Source organism: Aythya fuligula, chromosome 1, assembly GCF_009819795.1.
Source record: "Aythya fuligula isolate bAytFul2 chromosome 1, bAytFul2.pri, whole genome shotgun sequence".
In the NCBI taxonomy this organism is placed as follows: domain Eukaryota; kingdom Metazoa; phylum Chordata; class Aves; order Anseriformes; family Anatidae; genus Aythya; species Aythya fuligula.
In genome coordinates, this window is record NC_045559.1 from 128922609 (window position 1) to 128935324 (window position 12716).

The window sequence follows — 12716 nt, forward strand, 5'->3', positions numbered from 1 at the left end:
AATATGCACGGAAATAGTTGGAAAAATGTTGGTCAAACAATGTTCATTATAAGATTCTTGCACAGAATAGCATATTTAATAGCTTCCCTAAAATAAAAGATTTTTTCTACAACAATGGTTCTGTTTGAAAAAAAATATCAAAACAAACTAGATGGGTGATATTTACTCTATACAATTTATATATATATACACACACACATTTAATTGTATCAGGAGTAACAATACCTGATGTTTTATAATGTAATTTAGCACTTTATCATATAGTCCCATAGTGATATAACACATCATTTTGGACATATAGTAATTTATCATTACTGATTTTAAATGATCTATCATTTTCCATTTTCTGTATGTAATCTACATAAAAGTCATTAGCATAAGAACATGTGAACACTTCGGGCATGCCATCAAGCAGGAAAATGGCAAAATTGCTAGAATAATTATTTTGTTTATTAACCTAGACCCATACCTGTGAAAGAGATTGCCATTGCTGAAATCAGAACAATGATAATAAAGTTTCTTTTCATGAAATAAAAAGCTTTCTTCTACCAGTTTTGAAGATGTGTATTGATAAGGTATTAGCAATGAATTATTGCAGAGTTGTACTCCCGTTCACCAAATATATGTAATGTAATTATTTAAAACAAAATATTTATGAGTTCTCTTAAAGTCTTCATTCTTCCAATTGTTTTTCAAAGGGATAAGCTTTAGTCTGTGCTTTTTATTGTCTGTTCTTGGAACTGTAACAATTACCTCTTCAGAATAGCTCAGAGAAAACATGTTTGGGTGGGAAGGACTGATGGATAGCCATTTCCTGTAAAATCTCTAGACACAAGCACTGGAGCTGTGATTTAAACTTTCTGAAACCTTGTGCACAGGTAATAGCAGCAGCTGTTTCTTATGAAGTGGAATCAGGGAAATTACATCCTTCTTGAAAACCTAAAAGGGAACTGGTAAATGGTCACTTGCTAGAAATTCTTCTAGTGGGGGAGGCACGCTCAATACCAATGTTCCTGGTAAACAGTATAGATCAAAGCATCAGTAGGGAATCAGATGAATAATAGATTTACATAAACATGGCAGAGAACAGAATTTGTCTCCCTGTCTTCAGCAGGAAGCTTAAACACCAAAGCTGTGCTAAATGATAAAAAATACTCTTGCTTCCTGAATGAAAATCAAAGAAAGGCAGAATTACAAATATCACTACTAAAAATACTATCAAGTGTGTAGAGAAATATATATATGTATATATAATTTATGCTTCATACAGCATTTTATAGGTTTTCAAAGCGCTGAATTGGCCACAGGATACTTTTGTATTAAATCTCCATGATAATATGACTGTAAAAAACAAATGTGAGGTGGCAACAGTTCAGAAGATCTTTGTTAGCATGACTGAATAAAACAGATTTGTTCAGAATTATGGCACAGACTCTGAAATATTATTTTTATTTTTCTGTGTCTTGACTAGAAAAAATAGATCAAATTACCCCTGGAAATCTAGAAAGCCAAAGATGATTAGTAAAGGCACTGATCAATTAAGAAGGATCCCTGTTAGTTTAGGGTAAGCCTTCACTGTTCACCAGCAAGTATGACAATCCTGCACACAATATCAGTGGTTGAAAATGGTTTCTAAACACTAATGAGAAAGTTCACCCAATGAGAAGGAGATGTGACTGAAATTTTGCCTGTGATGTTACTTTAGATTTGATAGGGAACATTTTATCATTCTCACTGGGACTGCATGAAGATGAGAGCAAAAAGGTACCTGTGGTGTTGTGGATCCTTGTTCCTATGACATGTTAATTGCACAAAACATCTGGTGATGGCTGAGGAAGGTATGCTTTGTAGTATACCTTACTCCTACTCAGTTTTTTAAGTGCTTAGTGAATATTTTGCCATGCAAGGCTCTCAGTCAAAGTCTTGATTTGTCCTCCAGACTGGTATAAAACATAATGGCTCTGAAGTCTCAGTAGACACATAGGCAACAATTTGCTTGTAAGAGATTCCTTAGCTGTTTAAAGACCGAGGGGAAGGTTGGCCTGATTGTTGTTAACATTTGGTTAACTGTTTCTCCTTTTAAACAGTCATGTGAAGATTATGAATATTATTACAAGCAATACTGCATGGTTTAATGTAATATTTCCTGTATTATTAACATCACATAGGGATTTCATCAAGTCCTAGCAATGTGTTGCTGTATTCATAATCTTTTTGTTCTAGTGAAAGCAATGAAAATAAGAGGAAATCAGTGGAAAAGAGATTCTTTCCTTTATAAAAAGAACCTCAAATATACTCAACCCCCCACCCCTGAACAGTTTCTAAGCAATATTTTAGTTGCGTGCTTTACATCATACCTGGTATAATTTCTAGTGCTTAACATACACAAACAGTATTTTGACTTTGTAATATCACTGAAGTCATAATCCTATTAAAGATTAATTTTGCAAGCTTCCCGAGAAACACAGTTTAGGCTCAGAAGTGGCTAAGCATAGAGCTTCACTGCCTTTTCTCTCCAATGGGGAAGTTGATTTATGAAGCTTCAGTTCCCATGCCTCTGTCCCAGCTCCTATTCTCCAAAATGCAGGAGTTTGCCAACCATTTTAATTTTGTTTTGTTTCTAAATTGGATCATTTCAGTGATGCAGTTTTTCAGTATGGCCTGGAAAACTGTCAAAAAAAAAAGAAAAAGAGGTGAGAAAGAAGACAACTCAGACTCTCCCACTGCCTACGAAAACCATCTGTTTACTTACATCTTAAAAAACAAAACAAAACACTCAATGCTTAAACAGCCTTACTACCATATTTACAAATATTTCATACCTAGCATCATTTATGTCCTACAAAATCAGGTGTGCTTGCTACCCTGTTACTGGAACCATATGCCATTTTTCATGTTACATAAGATGCTTCTTTTACTCTTGCATCCTACAATTTAAAATGATTGTATCCACCTTAGGTCACATCTAAATTAGCAAGCAGCGTGTGGTGCAGCAGGACTGGATCTGCAGCATAAAACAATTGGTTCTGAGGGCACAACTTCCACACTGTATGGTTTTTGTTTGTTTGTTTTTTACTTTGTAATCATTCTAGTTTGGCCTGATGGGCAAATGCTCATCAACTAAATGTAATCCTGGAACACATTTTCCAGTTTAGCTCCGTGAAAGGGATACAATTCTTATGCTCTAAGACATTGTAGGGTTTTGTTTTTAATGATATGATACAAGAATCTTAAGAGAGTTGCTTAGATCTAGCAAATTTTGAAAGAAATAGAAATGGCCCACAGAAAGAGAAGTTCATGTTGTGACATTTGTTTCATGGTCCAGTGCTGTAATTCTTCCCAAAGTACTTTCTTCATTTCAAGGTTTCTTCAGGGAATCCTACATACAGTTCATAGACTGAAGATCCAAGAAATGGGCTATACTTTAGTTCTCCAACAGGTTTCATGTTGTGAGAGTACCTACCCCCATGCAGACAGCATTTGAAACACGTTCACTTACACAAAGAACAAAGTCTTGGCTGTTTATTCCTTTCAAGGATCTCTTTCTATTTTTGGGGGGAGTGGGGTTCGTGGGTGGGAATGGATCAGGTCATGAACTTATTTAGCTTGGCTTTGAATTGCTGCTATTTATGCACAATTAGTTAAACCTTCAGGACTGGGTGGTGAATGAGCTTGACAATAACACAGCTCACCTCTCCCATTCATGGCTGTTTGTGCCATTTATTTCCATGTGCCCCATACACTGTGAAGAGCATATCTTTAGTGTATTGCTACCGGAAAGTTGATCAAGGACCACCAAATAGGACTCAGTGAAAAATATTGTGGGGGCTCTTTTAAACACTTGCTGATCTTATTATTCTTTTAATCCATATGATTTCCAAGTTGAATTGTATCACAAATACTGGGCCTATACAAAAACTGTGAGTCTTGTCAATACATGGTTCTTGAGCTCAATGGAGTGTTACGAAGCCATCTAAGTAACTTGCCCAGATAAGTACAGCTCAGAGGACTTAACCTGAGATAGCTTGAGATAAACAGTTCCCTCTCTCTGCATCTCCTTTTCTGCTATACATCCACAACTAACCATTCTGATGGTTAGTCAAATATGAGTTTGTTGTTTGAGACAAGGGGTTGTTGACCTACCCAGTCAGGTCTTATAGTTTGATTTTAAAATGAGTTAATAAAACACTATATATGTGGGTTTAAGGTTATTTGTTTATTAAATGTGTGTTTAAGTTTTATTCTGAGGACCTGAGCTTTAATCTTGATGACTATTCAAATGATTTCATAGAATCACAGAATCATTAAGGTTGGAAAAGACCTCCAAGATCATCTGGTCCAACCATCCCCCTGTCACCAATGTCACCTGTTAACCAAGTCCCTAAGCACCACATCCAACCTTTCCCTAAGGAACGGTGACTCCCACCACCTCCCTGAGCAACACCTTTCAATGCCTGACTGCTCTTTCTGAGAAGAAATGTCTCCTCATTTCCAACCTGAACCTTCCCTGGCACAACTTGAGGCCTCGATCTAAGGAGCCTATTCTTCTCAGGTGTGCATTTGAAAGAGAAATTGGCATAATACGTTACAGCAATTTTAAGAAATTGAGAGAACAAGGATTTTCAAACAGAGCACTGGGTTATACCCTATTAAAAATATAGGTTAAAAATAATTTTTAATTTTAATTAATAATAATAATAATAGTAATAAAATAAAAAAAAAACTTCTAAAACCTAGTAACTCTTTACTGAATCACTAAAGACTAATATTCCCCAAATAAAAAATTAACAACCTGTTCTTGCGACAGTTTTGTAATATTCACTTGTAGAAGAGTTGGGGCTTGGAAGGGGAGGGTTGGAGAGACAATGTCTAACTTTGTTGAAATCAAACTGTGAAGTCAGATATTTTGAGGTTAATAATTCTTTTCCATCAAAAATCTATTGCCATGATAAGCTTTCATGTAACAGTGCACATATGACCAAATAAATTATCACCAATACTTTCTTGTTATGTATCCTTCCATGAATATATTTCATGAATTCCAGTGCTTGCAGTACATGCAGGTTTATGATTCTATCCTAAAACATCATAGCAGTTATTAAGTGAATATGAGTGACAATCTGAGAGCATCTCTCCATTATCTTCATCTATATGATCCTTAAAAAGTGTAGTGGGGAATCCTTATTTAATGTATAAAAATAACATCTAATAGCTGGAAAATGTTTTAAGTTCTTTTCAGTTGCAGGTTATAAGATAATCATCTTGCAGGAACATGCCTCAGCACTTCCATGTATTCAAGGTTGACAAAATGAAATATCTCCTTTAATTCTTTTGGCAGTTGAAGAAAAGTGAATGAAACCTTTTGTTATACAACCTTTAAATGAACACATCCGTAGGGTAGTTTTTGAGGGATGTACTACAGATTTGCATAATTAGCTAGAAGCTCTTTTTTTTTTTTCTTTTTTTCTCCACCAACTTGAAGGCAGAGTACTGTCTCCAAAGTTTAATATCAGCATTAAGAGCTGCAAATTTCACCATCAAAGTTCAAAACACTTGATCTTAGTATACTTTTAACAGTTTCAAAAGGTCCCAGTGTGGCTTCATTGCTGTCTCGAACAATCGAGCAGATAATGGATTTCACATTTCACAGTAACAGAAAACTGTCAAGAACCTTTTGAGGCATTAATGACTGTGGGCATAATATGCCCTTTAACTGTTCTCAGCTGAAGGAGAAACGTGGAGCTTTTGCCCTGAGTAGTTGGGTCTTTTGAATGATTCAAAGTTAAATTGTTGGTGTGCTAATGCGATTTATATGAACATCTATATGTAATGTGATGTATTTTGTTGCTTCCGTAGAAGCCATCTTCAAATTTATTCACAATAAAAGAGGTTTCAGTTTTGCTCTTTGGATTTTGTGTTAGAATTATTATGATCTGTTGTAACGCAAGCTATTTTGAGTTTGACAAGCCGTTGCAAACAAATGACAAAAAACTTCTCTGTCTACTACAGAAAGCTTTACAGCGGTTATTGCAGTCTTTATGCATCAGTGAAAATCATTTTCTTGCTCATTTCATGAAAAGCAAAATCTTTTTATCTTGTCTTTTGGGTGGAATGCTATTGCTGAGGCGATTGCTGTAGTCATGATTCATGGTGGGCTATGATTTGACCAACAGCAAATAAATATTAGCACATCTGGCTCCATATCACACCATGTTCATTGTGTTTGCTCTCTATCCTTTGTGTATTGAGCAAATAGTCTGTAGATATTGTGCCTTACACAGGCAGTATTTAACCCTTGATAATTACAGAGGGTGAAAACATCTTTCCATGGCAAATAACTGCATGTATAAGAAATGCCTAGCTGCATATTTTTATTTTTTTTAGTTAGATTTTGCTCTAAATGCATATTTCAGATATATCACTTGCAAGAACCTTTTGAGGCATTAATGACTGTAGGCATAATATGCCCTTTAACTGTTATCTGAAACAGATCTTTCATTTTCTCAGTGTTCAGTAAGGATAGCGGTATTGAGCTTACATGGCAAGACTCAGAGGTGGGCAGAGGGCTGCAGGGGTGGCCTCTGTGAGCAGAGCCCAGCAGCTGCCCTGTGTCAGACCAAAGCCAGCTCCAGCTGGCTCCAAAAGGGACCTGCTGCTGGCCAGAGTCAGGGAGTGATGCTGGGTGGGCCTCTGGGGGAGCGGATTGAAGGAAGGGGGAAAAAAAAAAAAAAAGAAAAAAAAAAGAGTGAGAAGCAGCCCTGTAGACCCCAAGGTCAGTGCAGAAGAAGGGCAGGAGGTGCTCCAGGTGCCAGAGAAGTTCCCCTGCAGCACATGGTGTACCATGGTGGAGCAGATCTCCATGCTGCAGCCTATGGAGAGGAGCCCACGCAGGAGCCCCCCGTGGGGGACCTGTGCTGGAGCAGTTTGCTCCTGGGGGATGGACCCCATGGTATGCAGCCGTGTTGGAGCAGTTCTTGGAGATCTGCTGCCTGTGGGCAGCCCCTGCAGGCTCAGTTGGGCCTCCCATGGAAGGGACCCCACGGGGAGCAGAGGCAGGGAGTGACCATGAAGGAACGGTGGAGATGAAGCATCAGGGACTGACTGCAGCCCCCATACCCCGTTCCCTTGTGCTGCTTGGGGGAAGGAGGTGGAATAAGGTGGATGGGAGAAGGTGTCTTTGCTTTCAGTTCTCATCGCTCTAGCCTGTTATCAATAGGCGATCAATTATATTAATCTCCTTATGCAGAGTCTGTTTTGCTTGTGACAATAATTGGTGAGGGATCTCCCTGTCCTCGTCTCATCTCTTGAGCCCTTTTAATCTTATTTTCTCTCCCTGCCCCATTGAGGAGGGGGAGTAAGAGAGTGCTTGTGGAGCTCAGCTCCCCAGCAGGGTGAAACCACCACAGTAGTTCAGCTTCAGACAGTCAGACCCCACTCTAGGAAATAAATACTCGTTTCACTCAAGCCTAATTTTGTGCCTCATTCTGACCAGGTTCTCCCAGTATTATGAGATCACGGTGAACATTCAATCCATTATTGAGGGAAGCTTCCCCTTGCTTTGAAAATCCCAGTGTCTTTGCCCTGAGACTGAAGACAGTTTGCTTTTCTCAAATCCTTATTTCATAATTTACTCAGCGCTTCCAAAAACACCAGTGAAGAAATTGATGCATCAAAGCTGACATACACGTTAAGTTCTCAGAGCATCTGTTTCATAAAACAGAACATTTTTTAAAAAGATTAAGCATTTCCAAACTATATAGCTTTTGTAGATTTTCTTGACATTTCCAATCTTGCTTACACTTTTTTCATCCGTGTGCAAAATACAAAAAGATTGTGTTATAACAAGAAACATTTCAAGCATCCCTGACTTGCTTCATAGGTGCCATACAAGGTGTTGGAACTTCTGGATTTACTTGTTTTTTGTTAAAATACATTTATGTAGGCTGAATTCTTTCAGGTTCTCCAGTGTTTCTCTCCCGAAGTCTATTCAATTGTTTTGGATATCCCCTTCTTCATAAAAGAAGTGAAATAAAAAGCATCACTAATAAGAGTCAGCCTAAAGGGAGACATGCAGAGTTAACCAAGAGGAAAATCACACACATTTAGCTGAATGTTGCCTGAACTAGAGCTTCTCCATGGGCATCTCTGTTTGCTTGGGACGTCGACATTTGGGTATTTTCAGAAGTCATCACAAGAGAGAAGATGGTCTTTTGCCCCACAGTCTAGTCATACAGCTTCTTTTCAGACAAGGTGGAACCTGGATTCCAGACCCTCTTAAGCATGTAGGTGCATACCTACGTGTGCATACATGTGTGTGGCAGGGGTGGCAAGATGTCAGCTCCTGCTCTGTGGCAGAAGATTCTGCTTACCTCCCCATTGCTGGGGATGGCAGGTAGTCTCCATCCATTTAGCTGATGTTTGAAGAACGTGACACACAAAGAACTTGTGACAAAGATACGTGCGTGTGTGTGTATTGGTTATGTACGAAGGAGCTTTATTGTGAGGCCACTAAGCCATCCTGTCTACTGGAAAATGAAAACAGTTGTTTCATGCCTTTATGGGGTAAAGGAGGTCTGCAATCCAGCTGGAACCTGGATTCAGTTTGCTCCTGAAGGTCAGTACATAATACGAGGTTTCTTAAGTATAATGGGTCATTCTTTTTGCTGTTGTTGTTGTTTTTCCAATGCCAGTTGGTAACATTGCCTGTATGTGATGAACATTACATGTTTATAACAATGTAAAAGGATCATTTCTAAACAGTGGTTTGTGTAACTCAAAGACACTGATGACAAATAAGGTATCTTGAATACTTTATTAGCAATGAAAACATTCCTCAAAGACATGATTCCACTTAAAATTCAGCTCCGTCAAGACAGAAAAGAGCTTCTCTCTTTCCTCTTACCTGTTGAATAAATTTAATATCTTCACACTAATCAGGAAGTTAAAATTACATCACTAGAAGTAGTAATATCCTCTTAAATACTGCTTTATGTTCTTGTGAAGTAGAGGAAAGCGATAGAAGACTTAAGAATAGCCTTGAAAAGAGATTTAAGGAATGAAAGCATATAGAATTTGTAATAAAGCTAGACAAATATTTTAATACTTTAGAAACCCTGACCTTGAATGCTAAAATACAGTAGTGCTTCACTCAAACCATGTATTAGAATAATTCATTAAAAAGTGTTCTCTGCATGTTGCACATCAGTTTTTGTTTGCATTGCTGCATTAAGTTCAAGGCACAGTTTTTATATTTTCATTTCTTTGTAATGAAAATTATAAAAAAAAAAATAAACTACTAGTAATGTAAATATTTAAAATAGGAATAAATCCAGTATACTCAAATATCCATTATCAGGTCTCTTCTTGGCACAGACCGGAAACTAGTATAACATTGTCCACTCCAATTTCTCCAGTTTTGCCTTTCCCACGTTCTGATTCAAAAGTGATCTGTCATAAGGAAAGAGATGTATTAACAGTGAAAATGTAGTTTATCCAACCATTTAGCAACTTTTAAAAGTAATTAGTTACAATGCTATATTTGAGGAATGTTTTATTACAATACAGGAAAGACTTAATGACTCAAATCCTTGCAGCTTTTAAAATTTGTGAGTATTATTTGAACTAGGCTGATAATCCTCTGCACAGATTTACAGCACCAAATGGATTCATTTAATAAGATTACTTATTTTCATTGTACAAAGACAATGCAAATTGAGTGAAATCCTATTATAGTAATGTAACACTATCACAGTATGTGATGTTAGTTCCCCCCTTTACTTGAAGACATTACAATTATTCATTTTCCATCTCTCTGGATATATATCTGGTACATACATATGTATCTAACTACGATATACAAAATGGGTTACTAGTTATAGCAACATATACACACACACACATATAGTAAATTTATTTTATGAATAGGATGTCCATGTTTTATTTTTTGTAGTCTGATTCTTAATTACATAACGGCTCTTCTACATCTTTCTAGTAGTGCAAAGAACCCTGAAAATGTCTAGCATTTCCTTTATGCTCACAGTATTCAACTGTGCCGCATAACCCTTTGCACAGCATTGAAGACATTCAGTCACGTAAATTACAATCAGGCTCTAAAATTTCAAGGAGAAACTTGCTGAAGCCCTGATTGAGGTAGTTTTCAGATATACATCAGGGCACAGTGCTCCCTGCTGGCTAGCATGTCCTGCTCCTAGGGTGATTGTCTGTTCTTGGTAATAAATGATGTCTCTTTTTGAACTAATGGTCTGGATAATGTGGTTTGAGAGCGTCCTTTTTTTATGAAATGGGGATATTTTTCATTTTTCCAGGGATATATGCGTGCCTTCTGTTGCATTATATATTAAACATATTTTGACTGTGACAATTTATGGTCTGATGTAGTTTTTACAAAATGATAGAATTACTGGCATTAGTGTCCTAACCAACTGGGGCAATTCAGTTATGAAATTACAACCAGATAATAACTTTTCTGCTTCCTAAAATCTGTGTTCCTGTTTCCCATTCCACATAAGTTGTTCAACTGCCAGTATGTGATGCCTATAAAACAGCTGGCGCAACATTCCAGGATTGGGAAATTAAGCTGTTGGTTATGGTAGTTGGCTTATGAACTGTGTTGTACTTACAGTGTTGGTTGTTTCAGCCCCCTGAAATATTTCTACTTTTCCAGTTCTCCACCTTTCATCTTTCCCTTTGTTCTCCTCCCAGACAGGAGCAGTTTTTTTGTTGGAGAGGAACACTCGAAGTTTCCCCACTCTCTCGCCAGCAAGTCGATAACTGAAAATCAAGCAGTAGCTGCTCTTTGGTTTGAGGTCATTGAGGAGAAGTTTTAGACGTCCCGTATCCTTCTTGTGGCCCACAAAGGCTGGAACTGCCATGTAGTACCCATCACCTTGTAACAAAAGAAAGAAAATACAACTTTAATCAACTTGAGCTATTTATTAGCAAATTGAGTAAAATTTTGCTAAGAAAATAAGTAGAAGCTGTGTTACTTGAATAATTTAAAATCAGACTGGAGAAAAGCAGCAGGGATTATACTTTACAAGGAATCAGCCTGCACTGTTGGAAGTCAGATCAGTTTACAAAGGAGATGAGTTCATATTTCACTGGCAATTACAGTCATTCTTCCTTGCATTGCAATTGTCTGTGTCTTTCAAAGGCAAAATCAACCCAGTTTTTTCAAATGCAATAGCTTGAAACATGCTGCTGTGCCTCTGTGGTCAGATCATTTCCAGTACTTGAGCTATCTCAAAACTCTCCCCACTGTCCTCTGTAGTGATGACAAACTCATAAAGCAACTGACAGCTTATTCCACAAATCCTGTAGGACCAATGGAATGAACGAGACACACAAAGAGAGAAAGAAATAAAACATCTGGGCCCATAAATGAAGTCATAATCAGCAGATCTACGTTTGGGAAAATGGGTTAAGGTCAGGGTAAGGTCTTCCTGGAAGTGGCAGGACAGAGAAAGGAGATGGGGGAAAGGAGATACAAGGAGCAGGAGAGGAAGGATTAGCAAGGAAAAAACGGGATGGAAAGACTTTGACGGAAGAGACAGAGAACCTGTATGTTGGACTTGGAGAAAGTGGTCCACGGAATCCACTGGTTCCCACTGTAACACCTTCTGCAACATTTTTTGTGTCATGAGAAGATCACAGAATCATAGAATCACTGAATGGTTTGGGTTGGAAGGGACCTTAAGGATCATCTTGTACAAACCCCTGCCATGGGCAGGGACACCTCCCACTAGTCCAGGTTGCCCAAAGCCCCATCCATCCAGCCTGGCCTTGAACAATTCCAGGGATGGGGCATCCACAGCTTCTCTGGGCAACCTGTGCCAGGGCCTCATCACTCTCATAATGAAAAATGTCTTATATCCAACCTAAATTTACCCTCTTTCAGTTTAAAACCATTACCCCTTGTTCTGCCACTGTAGGCTCAGGTAAAATCTCTGTAATTCTTATAAGCCCTCTTTATTTATTGAAAGACCACAGTGAAGTCTCTCCAGAACGTTCTCTTCTCCAGGCTGAACAACCCCAACCCTCAGCCTTTCTTCATATGAGAAGTGCTCCAGCCCTCTGATCATCCTTGTGGCCCTCCTCTGGATTTACTCTAGCAGGTCCATATCCATTTCATGTTGGGAGCCCCAGAAGAGTTGGATGCAGCACCCCAGATGGGGTCTCACAGGAGCAGAGCAGAGGGGAGAATCACCTCCCTTGCCCTGCTGGCCACACTTCTTTTGGTGCAGCCCAGGATACAGTTGGCTTTCTGGGCTGCAAGCACACATTGCTGGCTCATGTTGAGTTTTTCATCTGCCACTATCCCCAAGTCCTTCTCATCAGGGCTACTCTCAATCCACTCATTACCCAGTCTGTATTGGTATTGGACATTGCCCTAACCCAAGTGCACTTGATCTTGTTGAACTTTATGAAGTTCACATGGGTGCAATCCTCAAGCCTGTAAAGGTCTCTCTGGATAACATTCCTTCCATGTAGTATATCAACTGCAGCCCTCAGCTTGGTGTCATCTGGGAACATGCTGAGGAACACTCAATGCCACTATCTCTATCACTGATGAAGATACTAAATAGTATTGGTCCCAGCATGGACCCTTGAGGAAAAGGGGAGAAGAGAAGGGGAGGAGAGAAGAAAACCCAATAATAACAAAAAGAATAATCAAAACAACTGATGCGCAATGCAAC

At 38.5% G+C, this 12716-nt stretch overlaps 1 protein-coding gene across 1 annotated transcript in view; it reads right to left on the minus strand.

Annotated features, from left to right (window-relative positions):
* Nucleotides 1-9273: 9273 nt before the first annotated feature.
* EGFL6 (EGF like domain multiple 6) overlaps nucleotides 9274-12716 on the minus strand; it is a 43400-nt gene continuing 39957 nt past the window's right edge. The window contains exons 11-12 of the mRNA XM_032198477.1: nucleotides 10641-10906; nucleotides 9274-9447 (exon numbers count right to left, since the gene is read on the minus strand). Of these exons, the coding sequence (XP_032054368.1) occupies nucleotides 9352-9447; nucleotides 10641-10906 (362 nt within the window). The 3' untranslated portion in view covers nucleotides 9274-9351. The remainder of the gene's footprint in view (nucleotides 9448-10640; nucleotides 10907-12716) is intronic.